The sequence below is a fragment of the Carassius gibelio genome, chromosome A12 (assembly GCF_023724105.1).
Source record: "Carassius gibelio isolate Cgi1373 ecotype wild population from Czech Republic chromosome A12, carGib1.2-hapl.c, whole genome shotgun sequence".
Taxonomy (NCBI): Eukaryota; Metazoa; Chordata; class Actinopteri; order Cypriniformes; family Cyprinidae; genus Carassius; species Carassius gibelio.
The window spans coordinates 21,424,327-21,445,475 of record NC_068382.1 but is presented as its reverse complement, the minus strand read 5'-3'; the positions used below and the strand labels follow the sequence as shown (position 1 = coordinate 21,445,475).

Here is a 21,149-nt window from a genome sequence, read left to right as displayed (position 1 = left end):
GTTGTGACATACAGATTCAATTCCTGCTGTTTAACTCTGACCACGTTTCTGCATTTAAGCCAACAGTGGGCTCTGTTTCACCACAGAAGCTTTCAGAATACCAACAGTCCTAATGCTAATTTAATAATATCAACACAGATGAGTGTCATGGGATTAAGAGAGAAGATGGTGCTCTCATAAGCATACATACATTTATATACACACATTGATACTCAACACAAACTAATTCAACGGAGCACTTCAGGGCTCAGCATTTCTCCAGCAGTGCTGGGATGATATAACAGCTGGGATAGTGCCTGCTATGAGACTGGAGCATTGAGTTTGATTAAATAACTACCCTTTTGCTAGTAGCATGTCAAAGTAACAGCTACTTCCTTTAATAAAGCTGTGTGCAGTGAAGCTCCCAAGAGTTAAGACCTTGAAGGTCTGGGAATGTGGCTGTCTACAAAGATATCCATTTTTGCTGACCGATATATGACAACATGAAACCAAAACTGACTACTACACCATGACTGTCAAGCTTTAAAAAAAGGGCGAAATCATCATATAGCAGTACTGGGATTATGTTTAACACTTTTTTTTTTTTTTTATGTTATGTTTGTTTTTACTCTCTGAAAACTGGTCCGAAATCAAGACCTTAATCACAATTGCATTATTTTTCTTAATATTTTATCTAGTAATAATAACTCGAAGTCTATTAGAAGTCAACATAAAAAAAAAAAGTTAAAAAAAATTTGATTGATTCATCCATGCATGTGTTTAATTTCTCCAATTTTCATGTTACTAATCAAAAAGCGGAGCACTGAACATTTTTTATCTTATATGATAATTCTCCTTCAGATGTCACAATGTGAAAGAAAGAAAAATCACTACATTTGTTACATTGTGACTTTAATACTTTATATTAACATTAAACATTTTAAAATAGAGTTTAAAAATAAGGTAAATATTCTCCAAATAATAGCCTAATAATTTGATTTGACTCTAGTAGGATGATATATAAAAGCCAATTATGTGATTTTTAAATCATGTATTTATTTTCTCCTCAACCCCACCACCAATTGGGTCTTTAAAACAAGTGAGAAATATATATATTTGACAAAAGGTGGTCCTTGCAAAGAAAAAGTTGGAAAACCCCTCAAATAAAACAATATTAAATAGTGAACCATACATTTCAAGTCTTCTGAAGTCATAAAATAGCTTTGAGTGAGGACCAATTACTTCACTGATATTATTTCCTTTGACCAAAGCACTGGAATTGTATTTGTTATCAAATTTACCAGCAAGAATTCAGGATGGAGAATGAGATTTAAGAGCTGCAACAGAGGGGAGGATTTCAGTAAATTGCAACCTAAATTTCAGTTTCTGTTTATTACAAAAAATATTATTTTATAGCATCAGAAGACTTCAAATATAGCACTCAAGTCATAAAGACTGCTTTCTTAGTTCTTTTATGGTGTTTTGGGGTCCTTTTTGGAGCTTGACAGCCATGGTCACTAAGACCCGAAGCTGTTTTAGAAGTGAATGCCTCTCGTTCTTAATGGATGATGGAGGCAGAAAGTGCACAGTGTCTGAGCAGAGGTCAGGGGGCTGTCTCGGTAAGTCCAAGACTATTCAACCTCCTGTTAAAGTCTTAAATACTAGTCAGACTCTGAGCGTTCCCACAACCCCTCCTCCAACTCAGACCTGACAGACAATGTGTCTCAAAACAAAACTGGAGTGTTTCTACCGGTGTTAAGAGAGGAACGCAGACCGCTCTCTGCATCAAAGACTGGATAGAGCAACCTTGTTAAATGTGCTTGTTAATGTTTGCTAATACAGTTATTAAATATTGCATAATGTTCAAACAAATCATTATTTCATGTAAGGTAAAATGCTAATAGATGTCATTAAATTTTCTATTCATATGATAAATCACTTCTTGAAAACCTTATTACTATAAGGGAACACGGTTAAATCTGTTTATATTATATTATATTGTTTTGATAAATGATATGTCCAAATGTTTTTTTATTTATTTATTTATTTTTTTTTACTTTGTCTATGCTTAGCATGAGAATCCAACTCTTTAACGGTGTAAACAACTCTGAATGCATGAAACAGCACTGTACCCCATTTAATAGATTATTTGTTAAGATGTGTAAATAGGGTTCTACACCACAAACAAAGACCATCAAATGAAAACATGTGAACTGACAGTTTACTGATGTATGTAAGCATTGAAATTTACATTAAATAACCATATGCTAATCATTAGGTAATGTTTATTAAGTTCATTATTAGTAAGAACATTTTCTCATATCTCTAGCTATGTGAATATACATATTAACTAATGATCTGTTAAACATTACACAATGTTTGTTAATAATTTATAAATGAAAGTTATTATAAAGTGTTACCTACTATGGTTTAAAAAGACATTTATTTTTGTGAGGCAAAGCTGAAATTTCAGCAGCGATTACTCCAGTACTCAGTGACACACACACACACACACACACACATATATATATATATATATGTGTGTGTGTGTGTGTGTGTGTGTGTGTGTGTGTGTCACTGAGTACTGGACTGGGGGGGCGTGATTATATGGTTCAGAATTTATTTAAAATAAAAATATTTTGTAACATATTAAAATGTCTTTACTGTCACTTTTGATCAATTGAATGAGTCCTCCATGCTGAATAAAAGTATTCATTTCTTTCAAAAAAAAAAAAAAAGAAAAGAAATGTAACTTATTAAAACCTGGTTTAAAATATTGAGTTCTGAAAATTACAGTTTTTTGTAAGATACAATGAATTCTCATCTAAAGAATATCAATTACAGTTTGATTCCTCATGATACGACCCGTTAAACTCCAAAATGAGGCCGTTTTTCACATCATATATAACCTGTCTGATCCATTAGTGTTCTCAAATTCTTCCTTTTGTTACATGAATACGTTTTCACAGTTTATTCACTCACTGATTTGTTCAACCAGACACTGAGCTTTAAAATGACAAGACTCTTCATCAGCGCATCTAGAATGTTTGCTAGACACAGCGAGATGCAGAGAGATAATAAATAAAAATAGGTGAGGAAATATTGAGGAAGACATGAGCTAATTCCAAAAAGAATGTCGCTAGTATTTGCCATGTTGATGCAAAGCTTTCCTTTCCCATTACTCATTTCAAAACTGAAAATTGTGTGACAGATGACAGCAAAGTCATTCTTTATGAAAGCAAATATTTTAAATTCTGCTCAACCATGCCAGAGACCACGATAACCACATTATTCTCCCATGCACATGAGTGTTCATCTATGCTGCCTGCATCTTGAGCGGCTTTATTCTCTCAGCGTGAGAACGGTGGGTGGTACGTACCAGCAGATGAGTCCAGCAGCAACAGCAGCCCAAGTGACACAGCAGGAGTTGGATTTCTTACTTTCCTCTTCCTCCTCATCCTTCCGACAGCAGCAGAGGCAGCTCAGGTAGATGGCCAGACACAGCAGGTTCACACCGAGCCCAGCTGCTGCTACACAGCCCAGGAAGATGAGCGACTGGAACACACAAAAACAGCACATATGAGTTTCTTTGTTAAAAGGGACTGGGAAACTTGGTCTGTTTGTCACTCATAACACAAAGCTCTCTTATCAGTCGACTCAGCCTATTTAAAGACTAAAATAAAATAAAAAATTCACGATCCAATCAATTCCTAATGGACCAAAATCATGTGCAACAAGGATTTTTTTGTTTAACTGTGAAATATGAAATGTCACATTATTCTAGAAAATGGGTTATGTTGTTGATATCAAAAGGATATGCAATATGTGTCACTGATGACAACATTTTTATTTTTAGGGGGAAAAAAAGAGTGTTAAGAATTCTGAAAGCAAAGTTTTTCATAATTCAATCAACTCCTAACAGTTTCCTGTTCAACTGCTTTTCTAAAAAATAATCATTTTGACATCAGTACCAAAGTAAAGTTTTGCTAATTAATATCAGTACAGTAGAAAAAAACTTATAGAGAATGAAATACAGGAAATCAAGGTGCAAGAAACCTTGACTAAACTTATTAATGTTCTTGGAAGATTTTTTTTCATCAAGGTGCATCATTGTAACCCTTTAAAAGGGTTATTAATAAATAGAATCGTAATGGAGTCATAAAGTTGTAATGAAACAGAAGTAGCGACAAATCTTTTCTTCTGTATTGTGATGTACATCAGAGTGTAGTGGATTGTGGGGGGTAAAAATGTAGAGCAGGGAACTTTAGTTAAAGTTTAGTTAATCTTCAATTAAAATTCAGTGACCTTGTCCGCTATTGCAAGTTTGTTGTTAATGAAGCTTGAAGTCATGACCTCCTGAGATGTTTTCCGAGCACAATGCATTACACTGATAACAAAGAGGTCCTTTCCAGCTGCAACACTCTGTCATATAACATAGAGCTCTAGTTGATAGAGCCGGAGCTATTTTAATCTCACAGAATTTAATGGGGGCACAAGGTACCACTCTGCCTATGCTTCGAACTACTGTACACACACCATTGTTTCACGAGTTGGCCTTACAGATAATGAAGCAACATGAATGGTATGCGGGCATTCAGCCCTGATCCAGAGTGCCCCCAGCTTCCTCCCGAGTACTCCCCCCGTGCTGGGGTAAAAACGGGCCGATGGTCGGGGTGGTGGAGGGATGCTGAAATACTGCAGAGAGAATTAAGCTGAGATGTCTTGGGCTATTTATAGAAGTTCTGTCTCGAGCTGATAGGATAGATGGGGTAATTGCTGACTGATGATGAAGTGGCCGGGTTAATTATCTGAACGTGCTCCTCCCGAACTTTGTTAATCAAACATAAAATGAGCATGGTCTGATTTTTGACACTGAAAATAGTCTTAAAACCTTCAACCAGACAGGAATCTACGGACTTTAAGCAGCGACTGAGAATAACTATGACAACTAATGGGGCGGCACAATTATTCAACAAAGCCACACTCATTTACACGCACACACACACACACACACACACACACACACAATATGTCGTATCCCATCCTGCTCTTGGCACTGAAGAGAAAGTAGGGCAGCTATAGCAAGCAGCCCAGCATCTTTATTTGCTGCATCACCATCCCTGTTTCCTGCATTGTTTCTGTCTCTCTCGGTTACATCTAACATTCTCCCTTTCATCCTGTCGGTGGTGGGACATCCTAAGCCACCTGCTTCACTCCCATAACTCTAAGACTGATGAGTCAACCTCTCTACCCAGAATTCCAGTGGTCGTATTCATCAACTGTGACAAAGACAAACGATAAAGGATAAAGAATAAAGAACTAGGTTATAGAATATAGTTTTTCTCTAAATCTCATTTGAGATTATATAAGGGTCTGTAAACATTATAAATAATAATTCGACACTAATTTTATCCAGTTTTAACTATCATAGACAATCCTGTACTCCATTACCACTGAAACCCATACTGATCATAATAGATTTTTACACATATCATTTTATAATACAATTTAATGACAAAATATTTGGCAAATGAGTCCTAAAAAAAATACTGAAATAAAATTGTTCATATTTTTTTTTCCATATTTACAATGTTATAATTTATAAATTGACTAATATACACTAATGTTTAAAAAGTTTGGGGTCAGTAAAACCTTTTATTATTATTATTATTATTATTATTATTATAAATTAATACTTTAATTTAGACAGCTGCATGTATTGAATTGATCAAGACTATTACATTGTCATGAAAAAAAAAAATCTATATTCAAAAAATCATATAAATAAATAAATAATGAAGTATCAAGTGAAACTGAAGACAGAAGAACAGATTATATATTTAAATTATTCTAAATTTACTTTATATTATGATAATATTTCATATTACTCTCTTAACTGTATTTTTTATCAATTAAATGCAGCCTTGCTAAGAATAAAATAATAATAATAAAAAAAATTAAAGCCTAACAGACCCCAAGATTTTAAATGATGGTGGAGTAGAGCATCAATTTAACCGTCAGATCTGTAAGTAAAATGCCTGATGAAACCAACAGCGTCTCATTTCAGTCTCACTGTCTGAAAAAGATGAGTCTGTCTAAACCCCTCCTCCACCTTTGAAGATGGATAATTCCCCCATCAGGCCTTTGTTAAGGGAAAATAGGGGTTGATGAAGGTACTGTGATGAGGAAATGGGGGGAGGAGGCACACAGACAGCAGCAGGGGGTCTTATGGGAGGGGAGGGGGACATATTAGGGAATGAGAGTGTGTTTTCCAACTGAGAGGGTGTGTGTATATGAAAGGGGAGCAGTTGGTGTGGAAATAAGGGGAGAAAGACTGGCATTATGTTTAATACTTTTGGCCAGAGCAGAGAACACACACAAACATGCACAAATAAACATCACCATCACCAGGTCCTCACTGCCCTGTATATCCTGGGACAGAGTGAAAAGAGGAATTATCTGTGTGACTAAATGGATGGAATTACCCTGACTAAATCCTGTGATCTTTGTGAACTACAAGAAACTTGTTCTATCTGACAGGGAAAAACCTAAGAGATTAGTGATGGGTGGTATATGCTCAATCCTATATATCATGAAAAAAAAAAAAAAGGTTTAAATATCTAAGATTAAGTGAATTGAATTTTACATTCTACATTACAAATACTATATAGAAAACAGAAAACAGAATATATAAAACAGAAAATGTAATATATATAAATATAATAAATATAAATTATTTAGATTCTAATTTAGGGGTGATACAGGCCCAAAATATTTATTTATTTATATACTGCATTTGTATTTCTATGTAACAGGTTTTTTTTTTTTTTTTACTGGAGCCTGGTGGTTGCAAAACAAAAGATAAAATTAGTCATAACAAATTATTATGTCTGGCATGAGTGCAAAAAGAGCACTGCATTATGTAAGACTCTATACATAACAAATATTGTCAAACAAAGCAGTCCAGCTAATAATCGAGCCAATATATCTAGCACAGTACAGCAAAATACTGTTTGACGCATCTCCCTGTCATATAGATAAGATAGACAGGTAAAGAAATAGAGAACTGAAGCCCACAAAATTATGTAGAGAGTGTAAACAAGAAGGATTGGAAGGGAAGAGAAAAATATTGCTTGTTTGTGTGCAAGAGAGAAACGGACAAAGACAGAAGATAAAGCATGCAATACAAATTCAGAGCCATTATTGTGAATATAACGAATTACTTCAGAATATATTCGGTATACATTCCCAAAAACGCATAAACAGCACCGTGTTGCAGACTTATCTGGCCTTACCAATGCTCTCTTTGTCACAAACATACACACTGGCACAGCAAAAGTGAGTGTGTAATTATAATAGTCAAACAAATACAATGTGCACGCGCGCATACACACACACACACACACACACACACACACACACACACACACACACAGACAGAGGGTGTGCATTAATACCAGGCAAACATGAATAATGGAACACCTGCATTATCCTCTATGGAAATAAAGCAAAGAGGAATTATTTACACACTCCCACACTTCTTCACCAATTCATTTCCACCCACCTTTTCCCTTGTAATTTAAACGCACAAACAGACAGAGAGCTGTTTTTCAATTAGCCACTGCTAATGCTTACAAATGTCCATAGGACTACAGCGCAGAGTTCCCACACCTTTTCACCAATTCATTTACAGTTGTAAAGTTGCCACTTAAACACTCTCCTGAACGTGTTTACATCAGTTAGCGTAAGATAGAGATTGATTTATAAAGTTATAAATATTGATATGTTTTCCTACACAAACACGTCGCTTCATTTTAGAAGGCCTCTAATGTCCCGATGATTTGCGTTGAGCTATACCTTTTCCCATTTTCTTATCATTTTGTTTTTTTGAACTGAAAATTTAAGTACAATTTCTAAAAGTTTCCATTTTTTATTTTGAAGATTTTATTCATTGATTTAACAAAAATTATGAATCTGGCACACTGCTATAGATTTCAAATGTGCATATGTTTAGGTCATGCAACCTTTTTTGTAAACCATAAACAACGCCTGATTAAGGTTATATGGCTGAAACATACTTGTTACTAAAAATGTTACTAAAATTTGTAGCTGTGTTTGGTAATCATAGTTTTTCTGTTAGATTGTTTGTTTGTATTATTCATTTGCATCTGCTTATATCATTTATCCGTAGTTGTGGTGGCTTACTTAAAAAAAAAAAAAAAAAAAAAAAAAAAAAAAATATATATATATATATATATATATATATATATATATATATATATATATATATATATATATATATATATATATATATATATATATATATATATATATATATATAAAATTGAAAATAAATATGATAGTAAAAATAATAATAATTGAACTGTCTTGAACTGAATTAAACATGTAACAAATAAACATTTTTTTTTTTTTTGAGTAGAAAGTAAGTCTGTAATAGTATTTTCTTGAACATACTCCAATCTGTTAGATTACAACTTAAAAAAAAAGCATTTCATACAATGTAATATAAAAAACATGATCGGTGTTTCATACTGACTCTAAACGAACAGCCCTTCAGAAAGCGGCATGCTTCTCTGTGCTTGTAAACTCTATGAATGTAAATAAAGGGAATGTTGCTGACAGGTCTTCCATAATGTTGTTTGTTTCTACGCCGCTGTGGTTGAAAAGCAACCACTCTGTCTCTTCCACTTTTTTGTTTTTCCAATACTTGTTTCATTCAATTTCTGCAGCCCATCCATCTTATCCAAAAGAGAGGCGTCTAGGAGAAAAAGAAAGAGAGAGAGAGAGAGGGCAGACAAGAGAAGGACAGGTGAGAAGAAGAAAGGACAGTAAAGGGGTGGGGAAACACAGAAGTAGGGAGCTGGGAAGGAGGGTGGAGAGAATGGTGGGAAAGAAAAAAGACACAAGGGAATTCTCAAAGGGGTTCAAACAGAGGATTATGGGGAAAAAAGTGGCATGGTAGTCTCCATGAAAGAAAACAAAGGACGTTGCACAGTCCATGTGAACATAATTTCTGCACATCCTCACTCACAGCCATCCACTGCCTCTCGTCAAAAACACTGCTGTCTTTCTCCTGGAATGAAGTGCTCAGCATCTTGTTCAACATAATAAAGTTTAATTTGAAGCCTAAAGGAAATGAGTGAAACACTGCTTATTCATTTAGAATGTTATGACTGTGGCATATATATACTGTAAGTATATACAAAGGAAACACTTTATAGTACCTGAGATTAATAACACTGATTACATTACTTCATGTATATTTATATTATATGCAGTAACATTTTTGAAAAAAAGTCTCACCAAGGCTTCATTTGATCAAAAACACAGTAAAAACTGTAATATTGCAAAATATTATTACTATATATATATATATATATATATATATATATATATATATATATATATATATATATATATATATATATATATATATATATATATATATATATATATATATTATTTTTTATTTTTTTATTTTTTTTTTCTTCGATATATTTCAAAAAATATATTTATTCCTGCAATGGCATAGCTGCATTGCTAGGAGTTCAACACTGGGTTCAAAAAATCCTTGCTCTTGAAAAATAGCTCAGTACCCACTTTATCTGGACCAACTGTCTCAAATGAATTAAGTATGATAAATAATATGATAAATATGATAAATAATAGTTGTTTTTATTTTCTATCAAGCATTCAAAACTCGGAACTATAGCAATGGGCATATCGTTTCCGACATGCGCTGTACACGGTAGACCAATCACAAAAGACTGGACCATTTTACCAATCAGAAATCACAAAAGACTGGACCATCTGACCAATTAGAGCAGAGTAGACTTGCAGAAATGAGGGGTTTAGAGAGACTGAACCGACATTCAAACTTAATTTTGAGAAAACTATTTTTTTGGACCTTGAATACATGTAAACCTATTGTAGGAGACTCCTAAAACAATTTCTCCTCAAATGCTACAGGCCAAATCTGAAATTTTTTTAAGATACACGGATCCGATTTCAAAATTATTTAAGCACATCAATCATGACAATCATCAGGCACAAGAATGTGCAAACACTTTACATATCTTTTAGCACAAACAGATCTGGGTTATTTCAGTTCAGTGATTTTGTAAACTACGTAGTGTTGTTCTTCATCTTGTTTGCATAGTGCGTCCACTCCCAGACCGAGTCTTCCTGGGGTTCACTGACATACAGCCATAGCTGGCTACGTGCCAGTATAAAACACCCTTTCCAATCGCCAATCACATCATCCTCATGAATAGACAGGCTGTAAAACTGGATGTGAATGAAGTACCACTGACAAAGCCTTTAAGCTTCGAGGAACAAACAGGCGAATCAAGTACCGTTTGCTGCCTGCGGGAAGATCTCTATAAAGGGAAATAAAAGTCAAATACTGGAGTTTGGGACCTTTAAACAAGACTGAACTGAATATTTTCACATGGAGGAAACAGATGACTGATCTCAGGTCAGGTTTCTAGGGAAAGTGGTCGATATTTTTTTATAAATTGAAGAAAGACAGGGATACGTAAGAATGTAAAGCTGCTCCAACATGATAATGGTTCAAAGTTTACACTGTTTGCTTGTCTGAGACACATATATATATATATATATATATGTGAAATCGCTGTTTCCACAACCCTATTCAACACTGAATTCAACAATAACAAGAAATGTTTGTTGTGCACCAAATCAGCTGTGATTTATGAAGGATCATTCGACACTGAAGACTAGAGTTATTCAGCTTTACCATCATCAGAATAAATAGCATTTTAAAATATCTTAATAAATAAAAAATACTTTAAATTGTAATACTATTTCACAATATGGCAGTTTTACTGCATTTGTTATCATATAAATGCAGCCTTTAAAAACATTTTAGACAATTACTGACATAGTGTAAATCAAATATTTTTCCATTAATTACAAAATACGAATACACCACAAACCTACAGTTATAGGTAATAAACCCTTATGCTGTGTCCAAAACAGGTACAAGCTGACAAGTTTCCAACCACAAGTAAACTGAAAGAGAAAATGCTTGTGATATGATAACATCACTGCCAATCAGAACATTTCTGATGCTTAACATCAGATTTTAAACCAATGAAATTCCACTGTAGACGCCCTACCCAACTCTACAGAAATAGAAACCAAGATGACTCATCACTTGTCATGGTTAGTAAGGAAAATGTCAGGCGTGGTTCACACTGACAGCGCTAGAGGTTGACAAGTTTAAAGCCGCTCAACTTGATTCTCCAATGGTCACTGTCACTCATGTGGCTGAAAATCTCGGACTCATGCAAAACGCTGCCAGTCTGAATGGCCTTTCAGATTTGTCTCAATAAAACATTGTCCAAAGTTTAAGATGTTTCTTCAAGATGTTATTTCACATTATATTGACATAATCTCTCAATACCAGCTTAGCTATATATCATCACCAGTGCAATATGAACTTTTGTACTTTGCGAATTGGGATTGAAACATATTTTGTTGAGCTAAGTGATGAATGTGCTTTCTGTGGAAGTTCTGAGCCAAACTTCAGCTATGCGATGGTCACAGCAGATGGAGAACAGCTGTGTGGAGCGCTCTGACACCCATCTGTTGGGAGCAGAGAGAGATCTACACTCGCTGAAGAGTGACACCATCAACCACCTGATCAGAAGTCGACAATTTTACAGCTGTATGCTCTGTGAGGTACAGAATTATAAATTTTACATGATGAAATCATGGGAAAAGCTATCGTATTATATATTAAATCTGCCGTTAAACGTCACTGAAAATGAATCGTCAAAAATATGCTAATGCAATCTCCAGGAGATTTCCAAGATCTCAGTGAACAGAAGGCTGCAAATAGTTTCAGTGAACAATATACAGGCATATTTGAGAAGATTCCAGTGTTGGATCAAGGCAGGGCCGGGGATGACTGGGGTTTGATAGTAAAGCAGAGGCAAGCCTTTAGGAAGGACCTCAACGGACCAGTCAACCTCACTCGATTCTGTCCTCGTCTCTCCTGAACAGCTTTTAAAAGGGGTTCAGGGGCAACCTCAGGGGGCTTTTCCAACACAGTGCGCTCGAGTGAACCTTCCTAACCTCACAGCTGGGACATCATTAACTCAGAGCGGAGCAGGTCATGGGCTTTGGGTGAATTAAAATCAAGGAGAGACAAAGAGAAAGATGATACGGGCTCCATGTTCCATGTACTGTAACAGTAAGAAATGTCTAAATATACAGCCTAAATGGGCATGTATCTGCCTCTAATGTGAACTGAAAACAAAAGCACTGATGAGAAAAACAGAAAATATTTTTTTTGTAGAATAACTACAGGAACTGTCACAAACTTTCTTGTAAAACCTAATGAAATGAAAAAAAAATAATAATACTGCATTCATTTATTATATGTAATAATCCTGCAGTGAATATTATTAATATTTCAATAAATGAACTGAGAAATATCTGAACACTACATATGTAATATAAAATATTTTAATATTTAATAACTTTCAGCAAAAACAGATCTGAGTTACGTTTTTCAAATTCAAATTGATTCACTTTATTTTTTAACATCTCATATCTATTGCGAAGACAAGGCTCTTTCAAAAATGCAATGAGGACCTAAGAAGTAACATGAACTAACAGACGTAGTGATGGATTACAAATCTGATGAAACAGCCATCTCTGAGCTGATTGGGAAATGAAAATATCATGCAATACATGCACGCTTCAATGCACTGATATTAAAATGCTCATTGAAGTAACAAAAATGAATACTTAACTTTAAAATTAAATATTTCACAAGCTCATTCTAAATAAAAGACTGATGCAATAGTACCGTCACTCTGAGTGGGTTGGAGAATATGCAATACATTCCATTGCATGTAAAATAATACTATTCACTGATCCCCCGATTCTTTACTAACAGTTCTGACCCGAATACCACAAGCTGACAATTGTCTTTTCTCTCAACTTGACCGGACCACCATCATTAGACTAGCAGTATATGCTTAAATATTGTCTTGCTGCTATATAAGGATTAAAAAAAAAGGACATTGCAACAAACCAATGAGCTCCTGATTTACCACCATGTCAAACTTAAACTAAATATTTCTGTCCTAAACTACCCCAAAACAAACTGTGGGTCTCTGATATATCTGATTGGCCCGATTTAGAAAGTTGATAAGGTTTACCACACATCTTTCACATCCTTATTGGGAAAACTTCCTTTGTGGTTTCACGAAACCTGGCCCACCCAGAATGCAGCGTTTTTCTTTCCTCTTACATCTCAAATTGAAGTGAAGTGCCACGGTTCAGGTCTGAAGCGATAAAACTGAGCCTAAGGGAGACAATAAATAAGCAAACAAAGAGGCTAGACACCAAAGTCATGGTGAGAGATATTGGCCCAAACATCAGAAATGTTGGGAAAAGGGCAAATGTGAAGCCCTAAATATAACTGGTCATATTGAAAAAAGAAAAATATGGCCTCTACCCCACAATTTATATATAAAGTGATGTTCAGAGAGCACTGGGGAAATTCCACATATAATTACTAAAGTAAAATAAATCATAAGGCATGTGATTTTTTTTTTTTTTATTATTATTATTATTATTACTCTCATATGATTTATGACTCAATTTTGGCCTATGAGCAAATATTTCTGCATCTAAAAGCTGAAGCGTGTAATCTTTTTCTCCTATACCAGCTTACAATACGTAATGCCAAATATATCTTTATAGGTTGATTCGCCCCGAAAGGTGTAAACACTTTAGCTCTGTATTGCTATTAAAACATTGTTCCAACCAAAAGGAAAACCAAACGTCATCTTCACAATTCTGATGGGTGACGCTTGAAGTGCAGGAAGTACAAACTTCTTTTTTTTTTTTTTTTTCGCAACTCTTTATGCTGTAATCAGACACTGTGGAAGACCAGCATTTTCAAGTTGCAGTTTTCTAGTGAATGTTTCTGTTTAAATCAAGCCAGACAATGGGCCTAATGATTTTTTTATGCAACCTTTGTCTTCATGGTCGAGATAAAAATAAAAAATACCAGCTTACAACATTAAACTGCTCCTTCCAATTAATGTTCAGTTAAGGAGGACGTAAAGAGGTCTTTGAGGCTGTAAAAAGAAACAAGGAGATGAGAAAGCATGGACAATAAGAAAAGTAGTAAACACAAATGCTTAAGAATGAAAGAAACAGAAAAACAAAACAAACCATGACGAAAAAAGAGAGACTGAGGAAAAGGAAGAAAGAAACAAGGAAGTTACACAAAAGTGGAATTGTAAATAAAATAATATACATAAAATACAAAACTGAGGCTTTCTGAGCAAATCGCAAGCAAACGTACCATGAAACAACACTAAAGTGTCTTCTGAAGCCAAAACAATACAGTTTCCCACAGCCTTATTTACTCTATTTGTGGCAGAACTCCCTGCCCCATATATAAATATGCTAATAATTTTTTCTGCCAGCAGGTGGTGCTATTAGAGAGGGAGAGATAGAGGTTTCTACAGTAACAGCTGTCTACAACGCAGCACTGGGCTCACAAACACTAGGTGTGTTTACATGGATACTTTTAGATTCCATCGGAATGAATTCATTCTGATTGACGAATCCGAACGTGGTGTTTACATTAATGGTAAATAAAGTGATCGGGTTGATGTGTGCGTTTACTTGTCACAAGCTTCAGATCAGATTTACTCTTTTGACATGCGCTCACTGCATGGATATTCAGAGTCAAAACTAGACGTCTGTTGATGAGAGTCTTAAATGAGGACTGGTGGGATGTGGTTGTGTTCCACTTCACATACACTGAGTGAAAGGGGAGATTTATAATAACAGAACATTTTATTGACCAGGTAGAACAGCTCGTTCCGCTCGTCATATGTCATTACGCTATTTCTATTTCACATGCACAGTACTTTCCAGTTTCGGTTTTCAATCCGATCAAGTGTTTACATGTCCTCTCGCTCGGATTACAAAAGGATAAACCACCCCTTACAATCCGATCGAAATTTTAGTCGGATCGATCCAATTCAATCCGATTGACGTCTAGTCCTATTACGATCGCATTAGAAGGCTCCATGTAAATGCAGCTAATGATTTATGAGGCATTCCTTGCAAGATGTAATGAAAATGACATCGAAAATTTTCAGAAAATTTCGGTCAGCTTTTCTTCTGAAATAGAGTGGAATAAAAACATCCGCGGAAGTTTTTGGTTTTGAAACTTGCAGTTCTCATATTTATTCAGCAACTTCAAAGCCTTTTGGAAAATCTATTTGTGGCGGTCAGTTTTGATATTGTGGGTGGCCATAAATAAACCAATGTATGGGACACCCCCCAATAACTTTGTTAAATTAAATATTTATTTATTTGTGAAAAATACTTTGTCATCTAAAGTATAAGTGTTTTTTTGACATTTCAATAACCGTAGTTTCCGGACTATAAGTCTCACTTTTTTTCATAGTTTGGCTGGTCCTGCGATTTATAGCCAGGTGCGACTTATTTATCAAAATTAATTTGACATGAACCGAGAGAAATGAACCAAGAGAAAACATTACCGTCTACAGCCGCGAGAGGGCGCTCTATGCTGCTCAGTGCTCCTGTAGTCTAAACTGAAGACATAGAGCGCCCTCTCGCGACTGTAGACGGTAATGTTTTCTCTCAGTTCTTGTTTCTAAATAAATGCGACTTATTGTCCAGTGCAACTTATATATGTTTTTTCCCTCATCATGACGTATTTTTGGACTGATGCGACTTATACTCAGGTGCGACTTATAGTCCGAAAAATACGGTAAGTGGCTCGATGAGGAGACAGACGTCTTTAGAGGTCTAATGACTATCACATATATACATGGGTGACAAAAAAAAAAAAAACCTATCAAACACACCGACCACCCTAGCAAGCATCCATAATACCTCAACAACAAAAAAATTTAATGTAGCTTCAAAGTTTTTATTTAAAATGTTGTCACGTTTACTTGTACATCACAATAACTTTAACTACAAAAACAGCAACTAAATATCTACAGCTGCCTTTAAATAAATATCTGGGCACACAAATCTCTTTATGGTGTGAACTAAACAGATGTATCCTCTGTCTAGGATGGGGGAGAAAACAAAATAGCTGTTAGCAATTAATCCCCACAGGAAATAAGTGAATCATATGGACAGATGACTTTTGACCCATCTAACACAAAAACACATATCCACTCAGGCATAACTTGACGATTGGTCTTTTCTGGGCCTGATGTCCTCACTGACAGGCCCAGAAGGGATCTGCATCCACAAAATACCACAATGAAAGCCATGTTTTATTATGGACCATATTTAAATTTATTCCAAAGATTCTTTCAAAATCAGCAGAAGATGCACAGAAACCGTCTGCAGATTTCATCTGGGCCTGCTCATTGGGGAATCTAAGTCTAAATACAAAGCGGAAATATTTTCACTTGGGTCAGTGTCAAATAAGAGATGAAAGCATACCAAACAAACATATGTTATTCTCTAGAATGTTTTCATATACATTTTTTACAACTTAAAAATATTAAATAAATACATAATAAATAAAATAAAATACATAAATACAAATAACTGATTTCACACTGGAATGTTTAGCAAATTTCTGAAATGGAATAAAATAGATTTATAACAATAATATAATAAACATTATCAAATAAAATGTCATAACGGTTACTGATTTTATACTCTCCAGAATATATATATATATATATATATATATATATATATATATATATATATATATATATATATATATATATATATATATATATATATATATAAATATATATTCACATTTTTGTTTTTCAATGGGATTTATTTATTTATTTATTTTTGTCATACTGATCAAATTTAATAATCTTCATAATTCATTGTGACTAATAGGAAACACGTTGAAATTGTAAGAAATGGATCCAAACTGATCTTTCTCTCCTAATCATCTGCAACATTTAGTGTCGGCTAAACTGCTGTACCGATTAAACACAGCGAGTCTCTATAGAGAGCACATCATCCGTCTGGCGTTCATAATGAACGTCAGCAATTAGATATGAAGCACATCAGTCTCTCATATGCACAATCTCCCAGGCCAAACCTAAAACCCCACAGAGGAAAGAGATCTCACCAGTTTCCTGTTCTGCTGAAAAGCTATTAGGATTCAAATCCCAGTGTCAGCAGGAACAGAGCATTTAGATTCACAAACTGGGGGAAAATGGGTTATGAAGGAGGATCCCTCAGGCCACGTGAAAACGCCCCGGTGTTAGACGATGGAGGAGCCAGCGTGAGCACCTGATATTACACCACAGCATCTGGTCTCGCTCTGCCTCCATTTACACCATCTGCCTTAACAGAGACAGACAGCTCCAGAAATGAACACTCTGCCCCTCCATCCTCTCTCACATTCACCCTCACTCCATCTCTAATCAATATGATATTGCTACAGGTCAGCGGAAAAACCCCATCACGCTCACAAAGACAGGTGCAGCAAAGGTTCAAGCAACTTACAGGATAGGAAATATGTGTTTTAGCAACTCAATCTGGTTCAAAATGAGACGCAGTTCTGCTGTGAAATGTGGTTTGGGACATGACAGTGATTTTCAGCATTCAGTGACTACAAATAAACTATTTACTTTATACGTGCCAGCTATTAGACATTTCAAAACCCAGCAGATAAATATAACTGAGGTTTAACAATGCCGAAACTGAAAGCAGACATGCACTTTTCAGAAAGAGGCTTTTATACAAGACAATAGCATGACTTCATTTTGGGGGCGAAAAACAATGGGTAGACCAATCAGACACTCAATTCATCTGAACACGTACTGCATTTCATCATTCATATTGCACAAGGGTACTCTCATTACAATCTTTCTAAGAAATTTTAATGGAATGGGAGTCTATCACAGCTCACACAGAAAGCAGGAGGGGAAACACAGAGAATAAAGCCAATCTGAACTGTACACACAATATGACAAATAAAGCAAGCGTGAAGCAGGGTTATTACAGTTTACTAATATATATATATATATATATATATATATATATATATATATATATATATATATATAAAATGATACCTGAAATAACATAAACATTAACTGAAATAAAATATTAAAATACCCGTTCAGTCTAACTTTATGAACTAAAATAGAAACCGAAATACAACTGAATCAAACAACAACTAATAAAAATGACAAATATTCAACAAAATTTAAAAGCAGAAAAATATAAATGTTTTAATTAATCCAAAATATTAATAAAAACTACAATAGCACCTCAATGATAATAAAATAACACCCATATCTTTCAGAGACCACAATGGTGAAAGAGCAAAAATAATCCCAGCAATTCCAATATTAATCAACTGATTTCCTTTTAAATTATTTTATATGTTCATCTGACCTAGACAAAACTAAAATGAGTTTATTGAAGCTTTTATCTTTTTGTTGAATATATAGTAGCATTTGTGTGTGGACTTCATTTGAAAATAAATACATATACAATAATTTAACCAATACAAGTATAATTAACTAGAGTGTGTCTTTTCATATAATGAAAATATACGCAAAAACATAATGAAAACGATCTCATTAAGGACATCTGAAACATTTTTTTGACATTCTCTATATTTGGACTACGACGTGGAGTCCCAAACTGAAAATAAGAGTGACAGTGCAGTACATGAAGCCACTCCTGACTGTGTTTATGAACCTGTGTGCCATAAAACCAGGAGCTCTGACCTGCTGGTAGTTCTCATCCTGCGGTTTAAACGTGTGATCCAACGGCTGAAACCTTAGAGTCACATGAGGAAACTGATGAAGCCAGTAAGTCCACCAAGGAGCGATATAATCAACCCGTGCAGACGACATCCTTCAGCAGTCGAGGAGACCAATAAATCACTTTCCCAGATAGAGACGGTCGGACAATTTGGGTGTTTCTTTCCCGGTTATTCTCCACTGTCCTGTCTTCTCAAACAAAAGCCATGGATTTAGAAACTAGAGAGACGGAGTACTCAAATAAAAGTGCTGAAAGGGACATAAGAAGAACTCTGAATACTTCCACCAAACCCCCCGTCCGTGGGAATTCACGGGAAATGTTGAATTATTGCATTAAATCCCGGTCTCGTGCCGCAGCCATTCCTGCGCGTTGTGCGCTCTGAAGAACTCGGGAGCGCGCATGAATGAGCGGAGCGCACGAATGGGACTCGGGGTCGCGCCTGAATAGAAGAATGAGGATGTATGAGGGGCAGTTTCATTTTTTGGTGGCCTAATTCTACTGATAACAAGATTCAGTAGATATTAAAATTATATATATTGATGACATTGGAGATCATCTTTATTTTTTTTTCTTAATTAAATATTCTTAAAATGAGATTTGCATTTATTTGAAAATATATAACGCAATGCTGCCATCTATTGGGCAACTCGAGTAAATGCAGACACTGGAACAAAAGACAAGGACACGCACAAAGAACATTTTCAAAATACTGGAATAAAAAGCTGACACAAAATCTTACTAGCAAATCAACAAAAATACTACCTAATTTAAAAAAAAAATTGCTCTATACATTTTCAGAGTGAGGTTATTTTAGATGTGATATTTTGAGATCATGGTCTCATTCTGGTTTTGGTAGGTTTGTAAGTTATTCCTGTTATCATGGTTTTGCAGTCAACCTTTTCTCCTAAATTTGTTGCAATATCAGCATTCAACTCTTAACTATCACCTTAGTTAAATTTCATGATCTTGAACAGAACGCCAGTAATTGGTAAATGTGGTTATTATTTTTCATGTGGTTTGAGATTTCATAAAACAATTTCTAAACATTTTTTGAAAAGGTTTAAATTCACAAAATGAAAAATTCATCCATCTGCAAGCAATGAGCCACCAAAGAATAATTAACCTGATAAAAACACTACATTTCAAAAGGTAGACATACTTAATACTCCACGCAAAGGCATGAGTTTTTAGTTTTTACTACATTATTTTATTAATTTCATTACATCTACGTTTCATAAATGTTTAGAGCGGCTTCATACCAAATACCACATTTGCCAAACTATGACATAAATATCAAAGCCTTCCTAAAGTTAAAGTACAGTAATTCTGCCTTAAGTTTACAAAGGTATTGCTTGATTTGGTGCAAAGTAAATGCTTTGACACACTTCTTTAAAGGTCTTAAAATTAACAAACCTTTTGGCCAAAAAGCTAACTTTGAGGTCAAGGAAAGTTTCCCTAAACGGAATAAGGTACACAACCATTCAAAAACTTGAGTCGGTGTGACTTTATAATGTTATTAAATAATACTTTCTCACAAGGCTGCATTTATATATATATATATATATATATATAAAAGAAACCGTAATATTGTGAAACATTACAATTTAAAATACACATTTTCTATTTTAACATGTAATATTTTTACATTCCTATGATGCCTAAAGTGAACTTTAAGGAGCCATTACCCTAGTCTTCAGTGTAGTCAATGTAACATTTCAAATAGTCTTTTGAAATCTTCAATGATCACTTACATACAGTATTGTTCAAAATAATAGCAGTACAATGTGACTAACCAGAATAATCAAGGTTTTTAGTATATTTTTTATTGCTACGTGGCAAACAAGTTACCAGTAGGTTCAGTAGATTGTCAGAAAACAAACAAGACCCAGCATTCATGATATGCACGCTCTTAAGGCTGTGCAATTGGGCAATTAGTTGAAAGGGGTGTGTTAAAAAAAATAGCAGTGTCTACCTTTGACTGTACAAACTCAAAACTATTTTGTACAAACATTTTTTTTTTTCTGGGATTTAGCAATCCTGTGAATCACTAAACTAATATTTAGTTGTATGACCACAGTTTTTTAAAACTGCTTGACATCTGTGTGGCATGGAGTCAACCAACTTGTGGCACCTCTCAGCTGTTATTCCACTCCATGATTCTTTAACAACATTCCACAATTCATTCACATTTCTTGGTTTTGCTTCAGAAACAGCATTTTTGATATCACCCCACAAGTTCTCAATTGGATTAAGGTCTGGAGATTGGGCTGGCCACTCCATAACATTAATTTTGTTGGTTTGGAACCAAGACTTTGCCCGTTTACTAGTGTGTTTTGGGTCATTGTCTT

The 21,149-nt window shown here is 34.8% G+C and overlaps 1 protein-coding gene across 1 annotated transcript in view; it reads right to left on the bottom strand.

Moving 5' to 3' along the window:
- Positions 1 to 19,237, bottom strand: part of ttyh2 (tweety family member 2) — a 47,985-nt gene extending 28,748 nt beyond the window's left edge. The window contains exons 1-2 of the mRNA XM_052611859.1: positions 18,765 to 19,237; positions 3,359 to 3,534 (exon numbers count right to left, since the gene is read on the bottom strand). Of these exons, the coding sequence (XP_052467819.1) occupies positions 3,359 to 3,534; positions 18,765 to 18,893 (305 nt within the window). The 5' untranslated portion in view covers positions 18,894 to 19,237. The remainder of the gene's footprint in view (positions 1 to 3,358; positions 3,535 to 18,764) is intronic.
- Positions 19,238 to 21,149: the final 1,912 nt, after the last annotated feature.